Genomic DNA, 27151 nt, shown 5'->3' on the forward strand with positions numbered 1-27151 from the left:
GTGCTGTTATGACAGTAGAGGACAGAGACCCCGCACATCCTCACTACTCCTGTAGTTCCTGCATATAAAGATTAGAAAGGATGGGGGGTGGAGGGGGGGCGCGTGTGCTGGGAAGAGAAAGGTAATGGGGGGGAGGAGAGGAATTTGTATTAGACGGAGGGAGGGGGTTTGCGTGTTTGAAGGCAGTATTGGGGAGGATTCTGCTTGTAGGGGTGAATTGGGGGGGGGGATGTAAGCTGGAAGGGCAATTTGCAGAGTGTTGTGCTAAGAGGAGGGATTTAGGGGGATTTCTACTAGGAGGGGTGATTATTGTGCTGGGATTGGGGGGGGATTTGTGCTGGGGGGGAAGGGAGAGGGATAATATACGCTAGGAGTGGGGATTTGGGGGAGAGGATTCGTGCTAGGAGGGGGCATTTGGGGGAGAGGATTCGTGCTAGGAGGGGGCATTTGGGGGAGAGGATTCGTGCTAGGAGGGGGCATTTGGGGGAGAGGATTCGTGCTAGGAGGGGGCATTTGGGGGAGAGGATTCGTGCTAGGAGGGGGCATTTGGGGGAGAGGATTCGTGCTAGGAGGGGGCATTTGGGGGAGAGGATTCGTGCTAGGAGGGGGCATTTGGGGGAGAGGATTCGTGCTAGGAGGGGGCATTTGGGGGAGAGGATTCGTGCTAGGAGGGGGCATTTGGGGGAGAGGATTCGTGCTAGGAGGGGGCATTTGGGGGAGAGGATTCGTGCTAGGAGGGGGCATTTGGGGGAGAGGATTCGTGCTAAGAGGGGGCATTTGGGGGAGAGGATTCGTGCTAAGAGGGGGCATTTGGGGGAGAGGATTCGTGCTAAGAGGGGGCATTTGGGGGAGAGGATTCGTGCTAAGAGGGGGCACTTGGGGGAAGAGGATTCTTGCTAAGAGGGGGCACTTGGGGGAAGAGGATTCGTGCTAAGAGGGGGCACTTGGGGAAGAGGATTTGTGCTAAGAGGGGGCACTTGGGGAAGAGGATTCGTGCTAAGAGGGAGCATTTGAGGGGGGGGGGGGGAATTTATGCTAGGAGTGGGGATCTAGGGGAGAGTATTTGCACTAGGAGTGGGGATCTAGGGGAGAGTATTTGCGCTAGGAGTAGGGGATTTGGGGGAGAGGATTTGCGCTAGGAGTAGGGGATTTGGGGGAGAGGATTTGCGCTAGGAGTGGGGATTTAGGATGAGAGGATTTGCGCTAGGAGTGGGGATTTAGGATGAGAGGATTTGCGCTAGGAGTGGGGATTTGGGGGAGAGGATTTACTCTATGAATGGGGATTTAGGGGTATTTTTACTAGGAGGGGTGATTTGTGCTGGCGGGGTAGGGAGAGGGATAATGTACGCTAGGAGTGGGGATTTGGGGGAGAGGATTTGCGCTAGGAGTGGGGATTTAGGGGAGAGGATTTGCGCTAGGAGTGGGGATTTAGGGGTATTTTTACTAGGAGGGGTGATTTGTGCTGGCGGGGTAGGGAGAGGGATAATGTACACTAGGAGTGGGGATTTGGGGGAGAGGATTTGCGCTAGGAGTGGGGATTTAGGGGAGAGGATTTGCGCTAGGAGTGGGGATTTAGGGGAGAGGATTTGCGCTAGGATTGGGGATTTAGGGGAGAGGATTTGCGCTAGGAGTGGGGATTTAGGGGAGAGGATTTGCGCTAGGAGTGGGGATTTAGGGCAGAGGATTTACGATAGGAGTGGGGATTTGGGGCAGAGGATTAGCTTAGGTCGGGTGGGATTTGGGGGGGGGGGGGATTTATGCTATTAGTGGGGGTTTAACGCTCGGAGGGGGGATTTGGGGGAAAACTGACTCCCAATTTCTTTAGCTGGCTCCTAGATTCAAATCAAATTTGTCAAACACTGCTCTAGCATACTGTATCTTACAGGTATAATCAGCACAGGGCTGGTAAGAAAGCCAAGAAGACAAGTACCCATAGAGCTGTACTTGGCTTTACAAACAGGACCTGGTACTCTCAGACAGTCAGAAGAGCATCAATTTAATGCTGCACATACTGTACTTAAGTCTTTACAACAATGCGTTGCTTGCAAAATCTAAATCACAAGACACAGACATTTCATGATGATCCATAACCATCGCAAAAGACATTACTAAAGCTCAGACCAGCAAACACCACATATGCATCACTATACTGCAGGAAAATACAGTAACACCACTTAAACTGCTACCTATGTATTGTTTCCTGTACCCACCTAACAATGGAGCTGGTGCTGTATTAACATAGCTACTCAATTCCTTAAGGGCTGGTTCACAACAGATGCATCCAGTGCGTTTTTTATTCTGCATCAAAAACCGCATGGACAGTGTTTAACATGGATTCCAATGGCCCTAGTTCCCACCAGTGTTGCATTTTTTCTTAGGGAACACATCCAGAATGTGGCAAAATGCACTGGAATGCACATGTCCTTAATTGAGATCAAGGAAAAGAGGGGAAAAACGCACTGGGATGCATCAAAAACACACATACAGAAACAAATCTGGAACGCAAACATTGTGGTGTGAATTGACCCTTACGTTGAAGGGAGCCTACCCTCCACTGCAACAACCTGCATTAAATGTTACATAATTTATCCAAAAGAAGGCAGGTTAAAATACTTCGCTGTGCAGAAAAAAAAAAATTCTCGAACCCACAGATAAAGAGCACACAACTACTATTTACCTCATGCAGATCTTTAACTGTTTTCGTGTTTCAAATTCCACGCTTTTCTTAAAATCACATACAGGTAGAGTATTTAGTCATTATGCCAATATTTTTCAAGTTACTTAAGTCATAAGCAGCTACATTTAACAAGTGGTTGTGTTATTGAAGTTAACAGATAAAACCACAATGAGTGCTAACATTGTAGAGGTGAAAAAAATAGATCAATCACACAGATAGGCATTTCTTTTTTCCTAGAGGAAAAGAGAGCAATCCATTCACCTCATGGTTATAAAATTACTCAAGTCAAACCTAAAAGCTGCACTAGTTTCAGTGGTCTGGTAATTCCTACATTGACAGAATGATCTCTAATTTCTTTAAAGTACAGATGTCTTGTTACCCCAACACCTGGTAGCCTCTGGATACTTGTTCTTACAAAGATATCAAATCCACAAACTGAAATTTAAAGTGGTTGTAAAGGCTAAAGTGCTGTGCTGCTCTCCCTCTCTCCTCATAGGTTTCTGCTGCTGTAAGTCAAAGCCAGTGGGCAGCAAGGGGGGGTTGAGGTAGAGCTGCACTGTGTGTGTATGGACACAGAGCTGACTCAAGAGCGAGCCTGCATGTCTGCCCCCATAGCAAGTGCTTGTTATGAGGGCAGACACTGAAGGAGGAGCATACAGTGCCGACAGGGGACGCCAGAAGAGGAGGATCGGGCTGCATTGTACAAAACCATTAAGTATAACAAGTTTTAAAAAAAGAAAACAAACAGAACCTTTACAATCACTGTAGTCTAAAATCATGTTTAGGTACAAGGATAAATATTTATCATTTATACATGATCACTTCAGAATTCTTTGAATTATGATACAAGGATCATACCAAATGCCATAACCAAGCAATTATCAAGCCCTGGTTTACACTGGATCAGACTTTGAAATCGTGCGACTTCATGCACAGATGTATATGCAAGTCACACCTGATATTCCCCAAAAGTAGTGCAGGAACTACTTTCAAAATCAGTGCAACTCCAGAGTTGGAGTCGCTTCCGATTTGAACGGTTCAATTGCAGGAAATAGGGTGCAACTTGTCATGCGATTTGAAACTGTCAAATAGCATGACAAGTCGCACCTATGTGAACTAGGGCTAAAAGAAAGTTATCAGCAGAATGTACAAATGTACCAAGCAACAAATGCTGTAAATAACTGCATAGTTATGCCTTAGTGACACGCAAGTTGAAGATCTGCATTCTTTTTTTTATTTACTTATAATACATTTGCAGCTTTTTAGCAAACGTGCATGCATGAAATAATCACTATTTCTGCTGTTGCTCCAAATACCCTTGTAGGCTCTTTTTTTAATGCTACCATTATATTTCAGTGATGGCACAACCCTTAGATAAAAAATTTTATTAATTCTAGCCAACTAGCAAAGAATAGAAGATATCGTATCTAGGCATACTTCATGGAAACAGTCTTCTGAAAGTAAACCGATTTAAAACAGCTACAATTTAAGGATATCTAAAGAGTGGAAAAGCAAAAAGGAGCTTACAATAACCTCTATGAACAGGTATTGTTAGATGGGATATCAAAAAGAATAGCAAGAGTCACTTTAAGCCAGTCTTCACTGGACTAAAGGGGATTACCTTGGTGAGGATCTAAAATTGACCCATTTAGCCAAACTAGAAACTATTAGTGCAGTCAAAATGTTAAAAACCGATTCACACATCTGCCAGTGGTAAATGTTTGCAAAATTGTGCACGTTCCTCACCCACAGAGAAACACACTGCACTTTAGTAGACGCATGGGGGTGCCATTCATTTTTAATAGCAATCCATGCATTGGAAACTGCAGCGTGCAATCTACACTGTGTGGTGCCGCAGCACCATCAAATTCTGCATGGCATGATTTTAATAAAGGGGTCACGGACCTTTACTTCTTCATTTCTGTGGATAGGGCAGCCCCTTGAAATGATTGTGCTGCCTACACGCATAACGCAACCTGCAGTAATGTGAATGGAGTCTTATATTGTTTAGAAAAAATAATTGGAGAAAGGGAGGGTAGTCACAGAAAAGCCTCTTACCTCACTACTTTGGTTCATCTCAGGCCATGTCTGATTCAAAGATGGCATTGAGGGAGATTTACTAGGTGGAGGTTCTGCAGGAGAACTTGTAAATCCTACATCACTGGACTGATCTCCAGCTAAGAAAAAAAATAACACAGCACTTAATCCAGTCTTTGAAACAGTCATCATCGCCCTTTAAATACACCCTTTTCTGTGTTTCGAGAACAGAGAATGTATTCCATTGGGTTTTTTTTAATCCCTTCACATAAAGTGAAAGGGTAAGTGTAGGAAACAGCTGAAAGATCTGGAGATGTGTATAGCATGATTTGTTAGTGTTCCCTGAGAATCAGTTTGAGAAAACCTCATTAAACAACAAGCAAACAATAACCTACTTAAAGTAAACCTGCCTTGACAGAATATGGAGTATGCCACTGTTGACCTATTTTTTTAAATGCTAGTAACCAGGTTATTTTGCAAATTTAATGGATATGCTTTGAATCATTAATCTATAACAAACATGGAATGATTTAGTTAAATTAGGATCAGCGACTTAAAAAGTACCAAAGCTGTTGAATCAGAAACACAGCTAGGTAAGTAGTATCTTCTGAAGTGGATGTCAGCAGTAAGAACTTTTATTCCTTTGTGCAAAGCGCAATTCTGAATGTGTGTGTGTCCTCAAGATACCTTTCTTCGCAAAGATTGCATGCAAAGCAGTGTATTTACCGCAAGGCCTAGGGCAGCACTTGAACTAAATACACCACTGTGCATGCATGTACTGTAGTTGTCCATACAGTGCAAAATATGGACATTTAAACACAATGTGGCACTCCATCCTTTAGGATGTATGAAACCTTGTAATACTTGGTAAAACCAAGCCCTCTTTAAATATAAATATTTTGACAATAAATGAAAAAAAAAAAAAAAAAAAAAACTGTCCTCAAAACTGATTATTCATGACCACTAAGTAAAGTACCTACAGATATGAGAAAATATGTATTATAGTTTTTATCCTTGGGTTGAAAAAGGTTTGTATGCACAAAGGCTTTACCTCACAACTGCTGGCTGAGCCTTCTCAGGTTGGGAATAGATCAGCAGGATGTATTTTTTTTTCAGCCCAGTTAATACTATTCTACCTGCAGTACTAAAAGCATGGTAATAGACATAAAGGGGTGGGATCTGTGTCCCCTAACCACTTTAGGACTGGCCGCTGTCAATGTGCTTTGTTAGGCCAAGCAAACATACCTATGTGTCATACTCACTTTGGTGTGTGTGTGCATGTGCACAAAGTTGATGCTCCTGCTTTCATATAGCAGATAACATTGGCTAAAGGCACAGAGCTGACTAGAGTGGCTCTGTGCTTTGTGATTGCTGTTATGGCCAATGACTGATTAAAGTTGGTGGTGGTGGTTGGGAGGTTTAAAGGTTCAGTGACCACCAATGTTATGGGATTGTTTTGGATGGTATTTAATAGCACTGGCTACTAATGTTATGGGACTGGGAGAAGTTTAAGTGCCGCTGACCACCAATAACTGTGGGATTGTTGCAGATGGGCGTGGGGTTTTGGATGGAGGATGTTAAGTGCCACTGACCAACAATAACTGCCTAGACTAAGGATGTCACTGCTAGAGGCTACAGGCCCATCCATGAGTTTTAAGGTGGTGCATACCATCTTAATAGGAGCCGAGATGGTCTCTAAGTTTAGGAGCAATGGAAGAAATTTGTGACTCTTCAGGTGTAGGGTCATCTGTTAAGGACTTAGACTTCACATCCGACAAGCATTTTGGCAGGTGAAGTCTCAGAAGCTGTGCCAGGTCAGATAAGGATCCCTCAGAGGAAGGTTTAGAAAAAAAAAAAAAAAGCTAAAGGGCCCCTGCAATCAATCAGAGTCAGCAGTCAAATGTGCTATTTGGCATATAAAATCCTACATGACTGCGTGAAATACTCCTAGAATGGAGTGAATTAGGCATTCATGCCCAACAGAGCCAAGGAAGATTCTGATGACAGACTAGCAAAGAACAAAACTCTGGGTTTTCAGTGCCAGGGACCTTATGGAGCACACTGCAAGCAAGAATGGAGACACTAGTGTAGCGTGAGCTGAAGGCACCCAATATAGCTGGACTTTCCCCATGTGTCTGGAAGCTATGCTGCGTAGAAAACTTTACATTTTGGCTCAGGGTACAAAGGTAAGCCTCAAATACTCAGAAACCTGGCTGTTTGGTACCAGGAGTAGGGTCAAGGTGCTGAAAGAGACCAGGGTCACTGTAAGCTTGTACTTGCAAGATAAACAAATCAAGAAAAATTCTATGTGTCATTTACAATCACAAGTAGCAGCAGGAAGATGCTTCCTCAATGCTTAATAGCTGAAAAGAATATACAGTACACGTGTGTGACACTACACCTAGGTGAGGATGACAAAATCTCAGTTCCAAAGCACTAACCCGTTGTGTGGTGAACAAACAAAGCGAGTCTGCAGAGACATAAGTCTCATAACTGGGCCTGAGTCTTGGCTTTGGACCAGAAGTGTGCTCCATGGCTAACTTACACAGTATATTCTGGTCTGGAAAGCACTACAATGCAGAGCCCCCTGCCCGAAGGTCACATTCCAGGCTAGCACCACAATATCCAGTCCAGCAGGGTCCGGGTACGGCACTCATAACACAAGCTTAAGAAAAATCTGGATAGCTGTGTATAGAAATCAGCTCAGCAGCCATGTAGAAGGAATCTTAATTGAAGAAAAAAAGGTAGCTAGCAAAAAAGCTGAGCAAGTCTCCACCCCCTAGGACACTAGCAAAAAACTTCCAATCCTCTCCTCCTGCAGGTGACAGCATAACCAGACAGTATCTGAATTACTGTGTCACTCAAAGAACAAGATATTTTTTTTTTTTTTTTTACAATGGCCACCATCACAGGAAGTCTCCACATGCACAATATTAACAAGTGAAAGTTTTAGCTTTTTATGTCTTTTATTCATGGGGTGTTATACAGAAATGAAAGTTTTGTTGTTATGGGGTACTGAGTGTAGAATGCAACATAACAAAATCGAAAAGAGTAAAGGGGTCTGAATACTTTATGTAACTTGAGGTAGGTAAATGAACATGCAGACAGGCATTTTGGGTGTCCACAGATGCCATTTATTCTCCTAGTCTGAGAAAGACAATTATTGACCTTACAGATTCCGTGCAAGATATTCATTGATGGAAAAGCAAGTCCAGAAAAGGACAAGTGCTCCCACTGGGCTTTGGTATCCTGAACAGGTTTGTGTAGAATCCTTTGAACCAGTTTTGTCTGATTTGAAAGAAAAAAGCAATGAAGTGGTAAAGTTTTGAACTCTGTCTTTTACCCCTTTGAAACCACTGACTCAGCCCACAGGTCTGGGATGTCTGTTGCACAGACTCTAGGAGTGAGGATGCCCCTTCATTGCCAAGCTTGTTTTGGAAAAGGTTTGGTGGCTTTTGTCAGCCAAGCCTTGTGCCAAAAAGAAGGGCTGAACTTAGGTTTTGAAAATGAAGCCTGGTTAGAGCAGACAGATACTCTGCATTTACAAGACCTAGGGGTTCCTGAGTTTTTCTGAGATTCTGTGCATGTGAATGGAGAATAGAACCATTCTGGAAATTTATCTCATAACATGTACTAGGGCATCCACACAACAGAGTAGAATAGAAGGCAAACACTCTAATTGCTCTGAAAAAGAACAGTCCTGAAATATAGGGTCATGTTGGTTGTACAGTCTCGTAAGTACAGTTAGCTACAGTTTGACACACCGAAATTGCAGTGCAAGCTGGTTGCACAGCCAGGCATGCAAGAATAAAGAAAGCGTTTAGGAAAATCTCAAATTTTCTACCTGGAGAACCTGTGAAAGAAAGAACAGCTTCAATAGGTACAGTGAGATGTTTATTTAGGACAAAGAAGACAAGATCAACCACAGAAGTAGCCAGCTTAATTGCAAACTTTTTTCCACTAGATAGAGTTCAGCTAATATTTTGAAGGGAGTAAATATCTTAAGTGACCCAATGTTCATAACCTGCACTTTCCATCTGTTTATGAACAGGGAATGTTTTGTAGGTTTTTGCAGGTCTCTTTGTGCCAAAAGGGGCATGGCGAGACCAAGGATAGTCAGGTTGCACAATGCCAAGGCTTTTGCATACAGAGGCAATGAGCTTTTCAACATTAGCTAGCATGATGCGTGAAGTACCTTGTTCAATATAGTGACAATGTGGTACAGGAAGAGAAACCTTCCACAGCTTCCTTCAATACTGCCTCAATATCAACTTAGTTCCCTTCTATGTCTGTGCCCTCTAGGACCACCATATCAGGTTCTGACTCTGGCTGTGAAACAGGGGTAGGAGAAGTGGGACATTTCTGAGCCATGAACAAAGATGGCTGTAATCTGTCTGAGGAAATCTGACAGATGCAGAAAATTCAGCTTAAGTCAAATAGGCAGCTTGTTGCATGCCTGAAATAGAGTTAGAATTAGAGCCCGACAACGGTGTCAAAACTGGTTCTTGCTCCGGTGTAAGGGACACATCATCACTCTGAGGTTGAGTGTTTTGTGGGGTCTTCGGCAGAGGGACTTTTTGCCTCTTGTTTAGAATTGGATTCCTTTTGCCTTGTTTCCACCATAGCTAAACATGGGTGTGTTCTTCTTTGGGGTGGCAGTGTGGGGGATGGTGTAAGCATGTACGGAAGGATTACACAGTAACCCAGGTGTATGCGGTCCTGAAAAATCCTTGTGGCAAAAGGACAGGGGAAGCACCCGAAGGAATCTTCAGGGACTGAGTTTCATACCTATGGAAGAGTTAGAAGATGCACACCTATAACCCATGGGGTATGAATAGGTTTTCCTGTGTCCTGTACTGCATGATTATGATAAGAATTTTTAAATGTTCATAGTAACATCTATGCGTGAATTTAAATTTTTCTTTTTTTTTTTTTAATTTTTGCTGCAATTTAAAATTTTCTGTTGAATGCACTGTAGACAGGCTGAAATTAATCTAATCAGAGTTTAAATTGGTCTAAGCTATAGCAGCTCTCAAAACCCAAGAAACGTCAGTTAAAAAAGTAAAAGGCAGAGGTTTCTTGTTTTCCCTGAAAGCAAATATATTTTCAAACGTAAAAAGTTATCCTTAAAAACTAAGCACACAAATACAAGTCACTAAACCCAACAAACAAGAAGAAATATACAACCAATGTGTTAGAAGAAATTTTAGTTAAATTAAAAGTACTTGTGCGGTAATGTAACTGCATTACCATCTACATAGCTGAGTGCAACTTATTCTATATTAAACACCACAAGCCAGGGAGAGGATAACATTCTTTAAAGTGTATGCCCATAACTACACAGATGCATTAGATGTTGAGCTTGCATGTCTACTTATGCTCATAGACATCCTTTATTCTGCTCTTTTATCAAGATCACTTAACAGTCTACGTTCACGCCAGATTGGAGACTTCCGCTTTAATTTACTTAAAGAGTTTGAAATATAAAAAGTGTACACACCCAGCCATTACCTAAAAGCTCCCTTTAGATCATGCTATCATGTCCCAACATTTTATTTTCCTTTTACCTCATTCCTACAGTGAAAAAAACCACACAGTGGTCATGTGATTGGTCTTTCCTGTACCCCATGCATAAAGACCCTGTTACAGGAATGCCAGGGCTGGCCACATAACCACTGTGGCAAAGCATGTTATCTGTGGTGGTGCACCAACACATTAAAGGCCCATTTTCACCACTGGGTGCATCTTACGGGGCATAACACACACACATATTGATGTGTGCTGTTACAACACTGCCTACTTTTTATTTAATTTTTTTAAAAATGAAAATAATTCAACTCTATGCACAGCAGTGCACTGCAACGCAAAGCCACAAATGCTGTAAAAGCACACTGCTGCATTATAAAATGTATGCTTGCATCATTTTATTGCAAAGCACACTAACACAGCGTACACACAGCACTGCAAATCAGGCATTATCACAATGCATAGGTGTGAGGCCAACCTTCAGGATTGGTTTCTATTTACAGTTTTGCATAGCTTAGTTTTTCACCATTTTGCAAAAAGGCACAAAGTTAACCACCTGATGTCCAAAGCAATTTTTTACACATGCTTTTTTTTTTTTCAAAAAAATCAGCATTTTTTGCTGATGAAAATGAATTTGAACCCCCCAAATGTTATATATTTTCTGAAAGCAGACGCCCTGGAGAATAAAACGGTAGCCACTGAAATTTTTTTATGTAGCACGATATTTTGGCAGCCATTTGTCAAATGCATGTTTTCAGGAAACACACTAAAATTAATTTTAGTTCAAGCAAAAACAATACACTACCCAATTTTATGTCAGATATAGAAGATGGGATTGTGTTGGAGTACAAAGATACCAAATATATCAAGACTCAAAAATCCATAAAATAGTGACATTTTCATATGTGATGCTTTAAAAGCCTTTACAAATTATCAAAGATGACCGTGAATTATGGCCCTAGAATTATTGTTCTCATTCTGACATTTGCAGATTCTTTATGCGTGGTGCACGTACTCTACATATACAAGCAGGACCAAGGAACAATTTTGTTTTTAGGTGTATGTGTGGTAGAAGTTAATTTTTTTTTCTGTTTGTATTTATTTTATTAGGGCGTTTTGTTTACACTTTATGGCCAACACAAGAGGGCTAACAATCCCCCAAGCAATAGCATAGACAGATAAAAAGTTCACTTTATGGAGACACCAGGAGTTTAATAGACCCCCATAGCTAATCAAGCACATGTCACACATGGAAGTAGCATCACCTTTTAATTCCATTGCTTCTTTGCTTTCAGAAAACATGATTTGGGTTTTTTTTTTTTGTTTTTTTTTTTAACAAACTGTGGAGCACAGGGCCTGGAAGCAAGAGTTATGCATTATTGTGCAAAAAGTCATGACAGCTTTCCATCAGTGCAGCGAAGATCATTTTTCACACATTTTTGCAATAATAATAATAGCTATTCTCTGTTTATATTCACTTACCCAATAAAAGTGAATAGTTTCAGTTGACATCTTGAACACAAAAGGGAAAAAAACAAACAAAAACACAAGACATTAAACGTATCACAGACATTAAAGCAATATGAATTACCTGCAGAGTCATCTAAATCTATAAGCTTAGGCATTAAGCTCTCAGGCAATTTTTCTGGCAAATCATATCCATTTTTCCTAGCCACTACAAGATGAAAAGCAGCACAGAATTCATCCAAAGTCAATGCCCCATCTTTGTCAAAATCCGACAGTTCCCTTGAAAAAAAATAAAATTAAATAAGTTGAAAATGTTTTCCTGAGCGCTATATATCTGTTTTTGTGATATTTTTTTTTATTTTTTAATTTATTTAAAAAGTTATCTGTTATGATACAGCTTAGGTGAAAAAAAATTAAATACTTACCATATATGAGAAAGTTCTGGAATAGGCAGTTTAGATTTTGTAAAGAATTCCTTTGCAGCAGATCCTAAAATTGAAGATAGGCAAAGTTTCTATCTGTATACCACATACACAACATTACTTACAACAAAATAAAAAATAGAAACAACTGCACAGAGTTTCTTTGCATCATCACCAATAAAATAATGACAATTTCTAATTCGTCTCATAATATATGTAGCATATTCTTCAATGGCCGAGTCAATCACCTGATCTCAACCCAATTGAGCATGCATTTCACTTGCTGAAGACAAACCAAAGGCTGAAAGACCCACAAACAAAGAACAACCGAAGACAGCTGCAGTTAGAGCCTGGCAAAGCATCAGAAAAGAGGAAACCCAGTCTTTGGTAATGTCCATGGGTTCCAGACTTCAGGCAGTCATTGCCAGTAAAGGATTCTCAACAAATTATTACAAATGAACATTTTATTTATGATTATATTCATTTGTCCAATTACTTTTGGTCCTTTGAAAAAGGGGGGGATGGCTGCTCTTAAGAGCTGTAATTCCTAACCCTTCCTCCATTTTGGATGTACATACCCTCAAATTAAATCTGAGAGTGTGCACTTTCAGCCCTCATCCATTATATAACTATAGCTTGAATATGTTTTGGTAAACACCTGAAAAAACTAAAATTATACCAGTGTCCAAATATATATGGACCTAACTGTAGCTGAAAACACTACAAGCTGACTGCATGACCTATTATGCTTAGAAAAGAATAGCACAAATTTGGATACATCCTAAAATGCAATTGTTTATAACTATTGTAGCAGGAGAAACAGCTAATCAAGCATTATCTGTGCCTATGCTCTACAGTGGAGACATTGGGGGCTTGCAGACCCCTGTTGCCCCCTATAAAGTGGATCTTTCACCTGCCCATGCTACAAAATAAGGGGCATGTTAGCACACTTGAGGTGGTAATAGGGCTAAGAGAAAAATAATATATAAAATAAATAATAAATGCAACCTCAATGGTCCTGAATGCAAATGCATGTGTAGGGCCATGTACGTCATACATGTATTTAAACATATATTTTGCCACAAGGTAACAAAAGTTGGAGTGAGAGCTATAATTCTGGGGTCATAATTCATGGTTAATTCAAAACTGATAATCTGTAAAGGCTTTAAAGCATTGTCTATGGACAATTCAAGGGTACCATAGCTATTCATGATTTCAAGGATGAACACAATTTTGGAGCTTGACATGTTTGGTATCCATTTACTTGACGCAACCCCATCCCATATTTTCCTGAAAATATATATTTGATAAACTGCAACTTTACCTATTTTACAGGGCATCTGTATGAAGACTATATAAAACTGTTTGGGGGCTTAAAGTAAATTCTTGCAAAAAATGCAGATTTTACTGGTGGGAACAATGAAAAAAGAACCCTGGCAGAAAAGTGGTTAAAATAGAACTGTAGACAGACCATGAACATTCAAAAGCTTACACATTCTTAAGCAGTAAATGTACTTTAAAAACATACCTGCACTGGTTTGTGTAGTTGCAGGCATCATAGAGAAATAAATCCTTAAAATGGAGCTCCACCCAAAAGGGGAAGTTCCACTTTAAGCCTTTGTCCCCCGCTCCCCATTAAGGATTGGTACCTTTGGGGAGCGGGTACTCGAATTTGGCAGGTACCCGCTGCCACTTCCGCTGCAATCGCCTAGGCGATAGGTAGCGGAAGTTGCCTCCCCCCCCCCCCGCAGTCTTCTGGGACATGTGGCAGGTCCCAGAAGACTACGGGGCCATTCACAAAGCGCAGCGCTTCTTGCGCATGCGCAGTGGACACTTGGTTGTGAAGCCGCAAGCTGTCACAGTCGGGTACCCACACTGAAGATGCTGGTGCCAGGGAGAAAAGATGGCCGGTGAAACCAGCGGTGGTGAGGACACCTCTGGACCAAGGGAGAGGTAAAGTGGCTGTATTTTAAAAGTCAGCAGCTACCGGTTTTTTTTTTTTTTTTTTGGTGGAACTCCGCTTTAAAGTTCTAAGAAAAAAAAACAAACACTTTAGCTATTGTTTGACTTCATCATTCTGTTAAATGAAGCCATTCTCCACAAGGGTTTCCCCAGTGATTGCTAGAGGTTCCCTAAGCAATGAGTAAATTTTCCCTTAAGTAACTTACTAAATCACACCAATGTTCTTTTAACTATTTGGAAGGGGGGCATAATTCCCACAGACCACAAATTTAGGGGGTATTCTTAATGACAATTTAAGAAGCAGTGTGTTTGTATATACAGCATAATATACACATACACAATGCTCAAAAAAAATTAAAGGAACACTTTAAAAACACATCAAGTCTCAATGGGAAAAACTATCATGCCGGATATCTATACTGATATGGATTGGGTAATGTGTTAAGAACGCAAGGATGCCCCATCGTTTGATGGAAATGAAAATGATCAACCTACAGAGGCCTGAGTTAAAGACACCCTGAAAATCAAAATGAAAAAATTATGTACCAGGCTAGTCCACTTTGCTGAAATTTCATTGCAGCAACTCAAAATGGTACTCAGTTGTTTGTATGGCCCCCACGTGCTTGTATGCATGCCTGAAAACGTCAGGGTATGCTCCTAATGGGACGGCTGATGGTGTCCTGGGGTATTTCCTCCCAGATATGGACCAGGACATCACTGAGCTCCTGGACAGTCTGAGGTGTAATCTGGCAGCGTCGGATGGGTCGAAACATCCCAGAGCTGTTCTATTGGATTTAGGTCAGGCGAGCATGGAAGCCATTCAATGGTATCAATTCCTCCATCCTCCAGAAACTGCCTGCATACTGTCACCACATGAGGCCGGGCATTTTCAGGCACCAATAAGAACCCAGGACCCACTGCACCAGCGTAGGGTCTGACAATGGGTCCAAGGATTTTATCCCAATACCTAATGGCAGTCATGGTACCATTGTCTAGCCTGTAGGAGGTCTGTGCGTCCCTCCATGGACATGCCTCCCCAGACCATCACTGAACCACCAGCAAAACGGTCATGCTGGACGATGTTGCAGGCAGCATAACGTTCTCCACAGTTTCTCCAGACCCTTTCACGTCTGTCACAACCTGCTCTCATCTGTGAAAAGCACAGGGTGCAAGTGGCAGACCTGCCAATTCTGGTGTTCAATGGCAAATGCCAATAGAGTTCTATTGTGGCGAGCAAAGGCCCCACTAGAGGACGTGGGGCCCTCAGGCTACCCTCATGAAGTCTGTTTCTGATTGTTTGGTCAGAGACGTTCACACCAGTGGCCTGCTGGAGGTCATTTTTTTTTTTGCTTTCTGTCTCTCTATGTTACAATACACCTACCATTCGATTTTTAGACTGATCATTTCTTTGTGAGTGGGCATTCAAAATCAGCAGGGGATCAAATACTTATTTCTTTCACTGTATCTATCCATCTATATAGAAACACACACACAAACACACACACCTCGGCATAAATGAGTACACTACAACAGATTTGTCGGAAAACCTTTACTTTCCTTTTAGAATAAACATTTTCTATGGGACACTATACTACAAAATACTCCCACAAATGCGAGACATTGAGTGCAAACAATATTTGTTAAATTGCACACCAAGAAAAGTATTTTTCCTAACAAATTAATTCAAGACCATGTTGCAAAAATGATTACACCCCATTTAAAGTCTTAGCAGCAAAGATAAAATTTTAACTGGGCGAGCACCTCGTCCCTCCGGGTGGACACCATATGGCGTCCTTTCAGGCATGCGCAGTTTGCCTGCCCGCAGAGCCGCACGATCTGTCTCCCGCCGTGTACCTCGGACACGGCCAATGACAGATCTGTGTACAGGCCCTGTTGCCAGTACCATGTGACCTGCTGTGACAATCACAGCAGGTCACATGACAGTTGTATACAATGGATGGCTTCCTTTCATACCATCCATTGTATACAAGTGTGGCTAGCTGTGAATGGTCACAGCGATCACATGCATGCTGGGCCAATCACAGCCCAGCTGTGTCATGTGATTAGCTGTGGCCAAATCACAGCTAAGCACAAAAAAAAACCCCTGAATGAATTGATTTCATTTAGGTAAATGCTTGCTTATAGCAAAGTAATTCTTTGCTATAAGCAAATTGTGTAAAAAAAAAAAAAAAATACTGATCACTTGCCCAAAGTAGTACAATGTTACTATGGTAACATTATACTACTTTGGTCATAGTGAAATATGAAAAAAAAAATCAAAAAAAGAAAAAAAAAATTAAAAAACTTATCAATTTTTTTTCGTACTGTCACTAGTCAGTGTCCCTGATCACTGCCATGCCAGTTATATGATTGTGCTGTACTGCACTGGTGACAGTAAGTAAAAAAAAAAAGTGAAAATCTATTTTTTTATTTTTTAATTTCGGAAAAATTATGACAAAAAATTACAACTTCGAAAAACTCGCCATGCCTGTTATGAAATACGCCGGACTGTCAACTTTGCAAAAAGGGGTCATTTGGGGGATATCTGTACTGTTCTGACATTCTTGGACCTCAAGAAATTAAATTGGCCGTCAGTACTTCAGGATTGACCAATATTCAGATCTATACCATAGTTTCTGAACGCTATAACTTTCCTAAAGAATAAATACTAATTTGGGTTATTTTCACCAAAGCCATGTAGTAGAATACATTTTGGCCTAAATTTATGAAAAACAATTATTTATTTGCAAACTTTTATAACAGAAAGAAAACATGTTTTTTTTTTTCAAAATTTTTGGTCTTTTTTTGTTAATTTAGCAAAAAATAAAAACCTCAGCGGTGATTAAATACTACCAAAAGAAAGCTCTAGTTGTGTGAAGAAAATTATAAAATTTTAGTTTATGTATAATGTTGTATGACTGCGCAATTGTCATTCAAAGTGTGAGAGTGCTGAAACCTGAAAATTGACCTGGGCAGGAAAGGGGTAAAAGTGCCCTGTATGGAAGTGGTTAAATATCAAAATACTAACAAGAATTCAACTACAGGTGAGTGAAATTATTCACCAAACAGGTGTCCAGCAGGCAGCTGATTATAAAAATGAGTTACTAAACAAAGAAAACCCCTTCCCATCTCATGCTGTCAGCAATGGCACCACATGGAAGAGAAATGTCACAAGGCCTGAGAAAGAAAATAATTTCTTTACACAAGAAAGGTGAAGGTTTCACGAAGATCAGCACAGCTTTACTTATCGGTCAGAATACTGTAGCAAAAGTGATACAAAAATGTAACAAATCTAGAACTGCAACTATCTCTTGGAGAAGTACAGGTTGTCCACGGAAGTTAACACCTCAACAGGAGCATCTTCTGATGAGGCGGATTGAAGTAAACTGCCATGAAAGTTCACGGACATTAGCTTAAAAAAAAAAAAAAAAATAGAAAGCCAAACTGGGGTGATTGTTTCCTGTGACACAATACGGCAGACATTGATAAGGAATAGCATGCATGTGTGTCTTCCAAGAGGGAATACTCTCCTAAAGCCCATGCACAAAAAAGCCCACCTAGAATTTGCAAGTGCCCATGTGAAAAAGAATAAAATGAATGGAACTATGTATTCTGGAGTGATGAGTCAAAGATAAATGTTTTTTTTTGGAATTGATGGCTTCAAAACTGTATGGTGTCGCAAAGGTGAGTACAAAGAAAAATGCATGGTGCCTACAGTGAAACATGCTGGTGGCAGTGTCCTTCTGTGGGGCTGCATGAGTGCTGCTGGTGTCAGGGAGCTGCATTTTATTAATAATATGAATTCACAAATGTACTGCTCTATATTGATGCTAACATCACTCTGTGCCCTTGGTTGTCCTGCACTTTTCCAACATGGCAATGATCCAAAACACACATCCAAAGCCACTGTTGCATTTCTGAAGAACAGATCTCCCAGCAACCATCATCAATAGACCTCTCTCTCAACAGTAGATCCCTCCCAGCAACTATAGATCCCCCACCAGCAACAATACACCCCCCAGCAACAATAGACCCCACTCAAAAATAGGTCCCCTTCAGCGACAAAAGATTCCCCAGCAACCATCAGGAATAGATCTCAGTCTCCACAGTAGACCCCTCCCAGAAACAAATGAACACCCAGATACAGAAGACACCACCCCCCCCCCCCCCGAAACAATAGACCTCACTAAAAAATAGATTCCCTCCAGCGACCATGCGTTCCCGCTGAAAAAAAAAAGCTGTGTGTATCCATGATCTGTAAGGACAGCACCAAGTCTTCTAGGCATGGAATTAACAAGTTGGCGACATATTGCTACATCTTTTTTTTTCCATTCTTCAAGAACGGTCTCTTTTAGAGTCTGGATACTGGATGAAGAGTGATGCTCAACTTGTCTCTTCAGAATTCCCCATAGGTTTTCAATTGGGTTCATATCAGGAAACATACTTGGCCACTGAATCAATTTCACCCTGTAGTTCTTCAGAAATGCAACAGTGGCCTTAGATGTGGCAGATCTCTTTGTACCCAAGGGGGCATAGGAAGACAGAGGAGAACGCAGAGGCTTTTTTGCATGGTGGCAGTAAACATATCCACATTAGCAAGCATGTTGTGTGAAGCTTCCGCTTCATGTGTAAAAGACCGCGGGGGAGAAAATCTTCTGTAGCCTCCACTAACACTGCTTCTATATCTTCCTCATTCCCTTCTGTTTCTGCCTCATCTAGGCCAAACATGTAGGAATGTGACTAAGGTAGAGATGAAGAAGGGGCGTGATAGTTATTCTGCCATGGACAAATGGCTGTATTAAAGCTGTGGTTTGAGGAATTGTGACAAGGTGAAAATTCTGCTTTTGTCAAGCAGGTTCCCTTGTTGGATTCCTGAGAGCTAGAATCGAATACAGAAACTGGTGTTAAAATCAGTTTCTGCTCCAGTGCAAAAGTAGAATCATCCAGGGATGCTCAATTTGTATCACCTGACACTCAGGACATGCAGTTCTGGGCTCCAGGAAGATAATTATCATCTACAAATAGCCCTGCTGCGGGTAAGCAGTAGGGCTTGTCAGGTGGAAGTATTCGGGCGGCTCTGCTGCTGCCCAAATTCCTCTACACGCGCTGGTAAAGTGACCCTCCCCCTGTCATGTATCCCAGGCTCTGCTTGCCCATCTGCAGGCCCGGGACCGGCATAGTGGGCGCTGTGGGGTAGAAAGGAGGGAGGAGAGCGGACACATGTCCACTCTTTTCCTCATTGTGTTCTTGACCCAGAAGTGACCAGTATGATGTCACTTCCGGGTCCCCGGTGTTAGTGTCCCTGGCCATGGAGACCGGGAAAGAATGTAATGGCAGTGCTATCTGCACTGCATTACATTTAGTGGAGTACAGGGGAAGACGCTTATACTTCTGTCTTTTAGACCCTGGATGTCATTAAAAAGAACTCGTCACCAAGAAAGCATCACATAGGTGACTTTTTGTCCACCATGTGATGAATAAACAAAAAAGTTAAGTAAAATAAATTTTTTTTTCATTGTAAAACAAAATTAGTTGCCCAGGCACATAAAATTGCCCCCCCCCCCCTTATACACGTAAATGCATACATCGACAACACCATTTGTCATACACGTTACATACTGCTGCACATGCCAGAATGAGAGCAAACATTTTACCACCAGACCTCCTCCGTAATGCTAAAATGATGACTTGCAGGGGGCTTTTAAAGCGTCGCCTATAGAAAGTATAGGGTACTGAACTTTGTCACCATTTCACGGATGCATTCAAATTTAAGGTTTGCCATGTTTGGTATCCATTTACTCAGGGCAAACTCATCTTTTATATTTAACAAAAAATTGGGCAATGTATTGGTTTTGTTGACCCTAAAATTTTTTTTTTGGTGTTTTTTTTTTACTTAAAGTTTGCGTTTCCTACACCTTTGAAGTAATATTGTGTGACATGAAATATTGAAACAACCACTATTTTATTCTATAGGGTGTTTGCTTTCAGAAAATATGTAATTATTTTACAGGTTTTATATAATCTTCAAGTCTAAAATTATTTTTTTTAAACGTGCAAAAAAACGGCTCTGACATTGCAAGGGTTAAAGGATAAGTTACCTTTGTGAACAAGTTAAATGTTCCACCCGATTTTAGGATGGAACATATAACATGTTCCCACTCCTGCAGCGGCTCGGTGATCGGAGCCCTCTGTGTGACAGCAGTATGGGTAGAAATTCCCCGTACCAGCTGTCACTTTTTGAAAAGAGTGCAGCTGTGTGTGGTTCTGCCCATATGGCCACGTCAATCATTCAGAGTTCTTTACAGATGTTGCTCGTATTTCTCAATGAACTACGACGCTGTTGTAGTTCATTGCTTCTTCTTGTCAGTGTAAAACTGCCTGCGTATAAAGTGTAAAGTACAGTTAGGTCCACATATATTTAGACACAGGCACAATTTTCATACTTTGGCTCTGTATGCCACCAGAATAAATTAAAAACGAAACAATCCAATTGAATGTGAAGTGCAGACTTTCAGAATATTCCACTACTTTTCTTTCAAAAGCTCTTGGGTTGCTTCTGCACTGTGTTTTAGGTCATTGTCCAACTGTACTATGAAGCGCTGTCCAATCAACTTTGCTGCATTTGGCTGAATCTGGGCTGACAGTATATCTCTAAACACTGAAGAATTCATCTGGTTGCTTCTGTCACATCAATAAATACCAATAACCTGGTGCTACTGGAAGCCATTCATATCCATGCCATCACACTGCCTCCACCATATTTTACAGATCATGTTGTGTGCTCTGGTTCATGAGCTGTTCCAAGCCTTCTCCACACTTTTCTTCCAGTCATTCTGGTACAGATTCATTTTAGTTTCTTCCATCCAAAGAAGGCTTTGCCAGAACTGGTCTGGCTTTTTTTTTTTTTTTTTTTTTAGATGTTTTTGACAAAGCCTAATCTGGATTTTCTATTCTTCAGGCTTATGGTTTGCACCTTGTGGTGAACCCTCTGTATCTCATGAAGTCTTCTCTTGATTGTAGACTGACAATGATACGCCCAGCTCCTGGAGAGTATCCTTCACTTGTCTGGATGTTGTGAATGGGTTTTTCTTTACCATAGATAGGATCCTGCGATCATCCACCACTGTTGTCTTCTCTGGACATCCATGCATTTTTATGTTGTTGAGCTCATCAGTACATTCGTCTTTCCTCAATGTACCAAACTATTGATTTGGCCACTCCTAATGTTGCTGCTCTCTCTGATGGATTTGTTTAGTTTTTGAAGCCTTACATTGGCCTGTTTCACTTGCATGGACAGCTCCTTTGAACACATGATGTAGGTTCACAGCAATAAATTCCAAATGCAAATACCACACTCAGAATCAACTCCAGACAATTTACCTCCTTAACTGATGAAGAAATAAAGCAGTAGCCCACACCTGGCCATGAAACAGCTTTTGAGTCCATTGTCCAATTACTTTTGGTCCCTTGAAAAAGGGGGGATGGCTACTCTTAAGAGCTGTAATTCCTAAACCTTTCCTCCAATTTGGATGTACATACCCTCAAATTAAACCCGAGAGTGTGCACTTTCAGCCCTTATCCATTATATAACTATAGCTTAAATATGTGTTGGGAAATACCTGAAAAATCTAAAATTGTGCCTGTGTCCAAATATATATGGACCTAACTGTACGTTATACGAACAGATTACACTGACAGTCTGCAGAAGCCCAAAAATATTTATTTAAATAAGGTGCAGTTTTCTTTTAACGCTTGTTTCGGCTGCTATGCATACATTTGTACCGAGCAACCAAGAGCTTTATTCTTTTTGTCCCATTGGGGCCGGCACCTCATTTACTTGCTCAGCAGATGCGCTTCTGCTGAGCATTAAGAGAGCCCGACATTCCCCATTTCCTGATGAGGAGAAGATAAACAGAGCAATGTTAAAAATATAAAAGCTTATGTTGCTGTAAAGCCCCTTTTTATTTATAAAAGCCCCAGACATTCCTAAAAGCACCTCAAATTCCAATAGTTTTGCTTAACCACTTGACCTCCAGAGGATTTACCCCCCTTCCTTAGCAGGCCTCTTTTTGCTACTCGGCGCTGCACTAATTCAACTGATAATTGCGCGGTCATGCAATGCTGCACCCAAATGAAATTTCCGTCCTTTTTTTCACACAAATAGAGCTTTCTTTCGGTGTAATTTGATCATCTGTGCGCTTTTTATTTTTCAGGCTATAAACAAAAAAAGGCCAAAAATTTTGAAGAAAAACAATATTTTTTACTTTCAGCTATAAAAAATATATAGTAAACTCAAAGTTGGTTATAAATGTATTCTGCTACATGTTTTTGGTAAAAAAAATCCCAATAAGTGTATATTGATTGCTTTGTGCGAAAGTTATAGCGTCTACAAACTATGGTATAGATACTGCAATTTACGCCATTTTTCTGCTATACAGCGCTGCGCTAGTTTAACGGACAATTGCACGGTCATACGGTACATAAATGAAATTTACATCCTTTTTTTCCCCACAAATTGAGCTCTCTTTTAGTGGTATTTGATTGCCTGTGCTGTTTTTATTTTTTGCGCTATAAAAAAAAAGCTGACAATTTTGAGGAAAAAAAAAAAAACAATATTTTGGACTTTTTGCTATAAAACATGTCCAGTAAAAAAAAATGCAAAAATCAAATTTAGTCATAAATTTCTGCCAAAATGCATTCTGCGACATGTCTTTTCTAAAGAAAAAACCAATACGTGTAAATTAATTGGTTTACGTGAAAGTTATAGCGTTTACAAATGGCGGGAAAGATACTGGGATTTTTAGTTTTTTTTTTATACCAATAATGGCGGCGATCAGCGAATTATGGCGGCGATCAGGGACTTATGGCAGCAACCAGCGACTTATGGCGGGACTGCGGCGGACATTCTGACATTGGGAGGTACTGACTTGGGGTCACTGACATCCCCAAAAACACTAATACAGTGATCAGTGCAAAAAAAAAAAACACTGACACTGTACTAATGGCAATGGGTAGGAAAGGGTTAACTATTTTGCAGGGAAGGGTTATAGGAGTGAGGGGAGTGTTTTACTAGGGGGCGGGGGGGTTTACTGGACGGGACAAGGCTGATCGAGAAAGAGAAACTGTTCTCTCTCGATCAGCTCATCCTCGAGCTGACAGGGAAGTGACAGACAGCACAGCTACTGCAGCTGTGCTGTCTGTCACTGTTTGCCGCCGATCGCCGGGAGATAGCCGCTAAGGACCGGCTGTGACCCGGCGACTTACATCTGTGGCGGTGATCGGGACAGATAGGGCGGCGGCGCGCCCCCTAGCGGTTTACAAAACACACGTTTTAAAACGTGGTTTTGCCTGCCAGTGCCGCCCTGCCGCAGTATATCTACAGTGGCAGGGCGGCAAGTGGTTAAAATTATTTTTTTAATCAGGACAAGTAGATTGTCATGAGGAACAAGTAGATTGGGACTCTGATTTAGTCCCTTGGACAAGTAGTTTATGAAAAAAATTTCCACACCCCTGATCATCGCTCTGAGGTTGAGTGTTGTACAGGTCTCCTGTTGAGCGAATGTTTGCCTGAGGTAACAGTGGCTCCCTTTTGCCAGGTTTCCACCATAGCGATGGGAGGGGGGTATTCACCTGTGGGTAGTTATAGAGTAGGGTACGGAATATAAGGTAAGGGTGTCTGGAAAGAGTAAGCAGCAACTCAGGTGTACACTGTCATCTAGCAAATCCTAATGGCAAAAGGGCACGAGGCCGCACCTGAGCTTTAGATGGAAGTGATGGTGCGACTAGTGGTGAGATTTAACACCCGGTCATCCACCTGAGACTAAGCTCTGAGTGGTTGAGTTTTATGCAGGCCATAGATGGGTCGAAAATCGGCCGATTTTTCGGCCGAAAATAAAATCGGCCGATTTTCGGATCGTTAGTGGGCGATTTGGTCGGCCGTTTTTCGGTATTTTGGCCGGTTTTTTTTTCGGTAAAGTTGGAAAAAAATCGGCCGATTTTATCGATCAGCCGATTTTCGCGGCAATTAGTGGGCAAATCGGCTGATTTTTTACCGATAAAAAAATCTGCGCATGAGCAGTGACCTGCAAGAGGAAGACAAAAAGAAGAAAAAGAAGAAGAGGAAGAAGTAGAGGATGAAGAAGAAGAGGATGAGGATGAAGAAGAAGAGGATGAAGAAGAAGAAGAAGAAGAAGAAGAGGATGAAGAAGAAGAAGAAGAAGAGGATGAGGATGAAGAAGAAGAAGAGGATGAGGATGAGGATGAAGAAGAGGATGAGGATGAGGAAGAGGATGAGGATGAAGAAGAGGATGAGGATGAAGAAGAAGAAGAAGAAGAAGAGGATGAGGATGAAGAAGAAGAAGAAGAAGAGGATGAGGATGAAGAAGAAGAAGAAGAAGAGGATGAGGATGAAGAAGAGGATGAGGATGAAGAAGAGGATGAGGATGAAGAAGAAGGAGGATGAGGATGATGAAGAAGAAGAGGATGATGATGAAGAAGAAGAGGATGAGGATGATGAAGAAGAATAGGATGAGGATGCAGAAGAAGAAGAGGATGAGGATGAAGAAGAGGATGAGGATGAAGAAGAGGATGAGGATGAAGAAGAAGGAGAAGAAGAGGATGAGGATGAAGAAGAGGATGAGGATGAAGAAGAAGAAGAAGAGGATGAGGATGAAGAAGAAGAAGAGGAGGAGGATGAAGAAGAAGAAGAAGAAGAAGAAGAAGAAGAGGATGAAGAAGAAGAAGAAGAAGAAGAAGAAGTAGGATGAAAATAAGAAGAATTCCAGTCCAGCAAAAAGTGTCTCTGCAGAGAGCTCCGCTATTTCTGACAGTTCTCTGACAGTTCCTTGACATTTACAGCGGTTGAAACATTGTATCTATTTGTTTCCGAATAAAAACATCTGTATCCTAAATGGAAACAAATAGATACATTGTTGCAACTTCTATAAATGTCAAGGAACTGTCAGAGAACTGTCAAAGAAATAGCAGAGCTCTCTGCAGGGACACTTTTTGCCGGCTCTAGACGGGTAGAAAATCGGCCGATTTTTTTTACCATTGATGGTAACGTCGGCCACTTGAACAACCGATTTTTTGTTTTTTAAAAGAAAAATCTGCAGTTTTTCTCCCCATCTATGGCCTGCATTAGCTTGTAGTAGGATGTTCATATTAATACATATATTTCTTATTATTGAAAACAATTAGCATATGTATCAATAACTAACTAGTAATAGGTATTATTGTTAAGCAATAGTTTTTTCTAGAAATGAAAAAGTAAAATATGATGTAAAATATGTATATTTAAAAAGTAGAACCTTGGATGACTTCTCTTCATATTGGTATTTTAAGACAATTAAAAGTTTACTGGGTGAAAGTTAACTAGGATAGAGTTCAGACAGTTCCAGATATCATGGTCTGCAGGTGTAGACATTCATTATTTTTTATTTATATTAATTACATTGACGTCTTGACAACCAATAATATTGTACCATATGTAATTCTATGGTGAAAGACTATTATAAAAGGAGTATTCAAACTCTATATTCCTGAGCAAGTATTGAATTTGCTGTACGAGTACATAGATTGAAGTAAACATTTTGCACATGCATGCTTTATATTTATAAGATTGCCATCTAACTGTCCTGCTATGTGATGCTGAGCAATGTGGCTAGAGAATGAGAGGGCGTGATTTATGGTGAAGTGGGCGAGTACACATTAACATGTACAGGCCTAGTGTGCCTGACCACATTCAATGCAATTCCCAGAGGTTGATGGGAAATGTAATTTCCTTTTCCTGTAGAGAAAGGAGAGAATATGATGTAATCCCGGCTGTTAAACCTCCCTGGCAGAGTTGTTATTTGAATTACAGAGATGACTTCCTGAAAATCCAGGTAAGACTTTTCTGTTCAATGGTAAGGAATTTCACAAATGTATTAACCATTTATAGTGTTTTGAGCAGGAGGGTGTACTAATGGGTGATTTTTTTGCCTTTCCCAGAGTTCTTTTTAAAGATAGCAAGTCTGAAACTGGCTATAGACGGCTATTTCTTTTTTCCGCTCAGTCAGGAGGCGGAACAACAACAAAAAATAATCCACCATAGACACAAGTGAGGCTGATGGATGAATCTCCCCACAAGGACACTATTCTGAAAACAGGACCTGCAGCTGTTCGAATACACTGATCAGCCTTTGATCAGCAAACCTTTTCCAGCATGTTCCTTCAACAGAAGGGATCAAATGATCAAGCAGGGACAGCTTAATCAGATGAATTTCGACAAGTGTATGACCAGGTTAACTCAAGGTAGACAGATATTCGCATCTCCCTGGCAACTTCCATCTAAAGTTGAAATTCCTAAGTGCCTTAACCTAAAAAGGCATTTACCTACTGCATGCTATAAAGCGGAAAAAAAAAAAATGAAATAAAACCATGTAAATGAACTTTGTGTGAAAAAAGAATCCCAAAACAAAAAGCAAAAGCAAACACATTTTCATGTTCTTTCCTGCATTTAAAAAAACAAAAAAACAAAAAAACCACACTATACCTTTCAGGAAATACCTTGGAGTGTTTGGTTGTCAACACGGGGTCATTTTGTGGGCGTTTCCATTGTCCTGGTGCTCCAGGACCTCCAAAAACTGTGATAGGTAGTCAGGAAAATAGATGCGTAATTTCCATGTAATTTACGCTCCTTGAAAGCCCAAAGGTACTCCTTGAATTTTGGGCCCTTCTATGCATTTAGGCTGTGAAAGTCTCACACGTGGTATCCCCATACTTTGGAGGCATTGCAGAATGCATTTTGGGGTGTAATTCTAAGTATGACTATGCAGTGTGTGAAAAATAACTTATTAAAAACAAACTAAAAAAACCCCCAAAACTTAACCTCTTTAATACCAGCCGCAGTATATACACTGCGGCAGGGTGGCACCGCTGTGCTAGAGCACGTTAAAAAACGGCGTCTAGCAAAAGAGGTAGGGGGCGATCGTGAGGTGCGTGCCCGCCCTACCCGTCTCGCAGATCGTGACAGCAGGAGTCCATCACTGGATCTCGGCGGGTCATAAGCCGCCGAGTC

At 41.1% G+C, this 27151-nt stretch overlaps 1 protein-coding gene across 3 annotated transcripts in view; it reads right to left on the reverse strand.

The window, feature by feature from the left end:
- REPS1 (RALBP1 associated Eps domain containing 1) overlaps positions 1-27151 on the reverse strand; it is a 154565-nt gene that overhangs the window by 38636 nt on the left and 88778 nt on the right. For all 3 annotated transcript variants that reach the window (XM_089676254.1, XM_089676252.1, XM_089676253.1), the window contains exons 7-9: positions 12133-12196; positions 11832-11986; positions 4736-4854 (exon numbers count right to left, since the gene is read on the reverse strand). In XM_089676254.1, coding sequence (XP_089532380.1) covers positions 4736-4854; positions 11832-11986; positions 12133-12196 — 338 coding nt within the window. The remainder of the gene's footprint in view (positions 1-4735; positions 4855-11831; positions 11987-12132; positions 12197-27151) is intronic.

This window comes from Staurois parvus, unplaced genomic scaffold, assembly GCF_062004578.1.
Source record: "Staurois parvus isolate SC_StPar_1 unplaced genomic scaffold, SC_StPar_1.0 ptg000165l, whole genome shotgun sequence".
In the NCBI taxonomy this organism is placed as follows: domain Eukaryota; kingdom Metazoa; phylum Chordata; class Amphibia; order Anura; family Ranidae; genus Staurois; species Staurois parvus.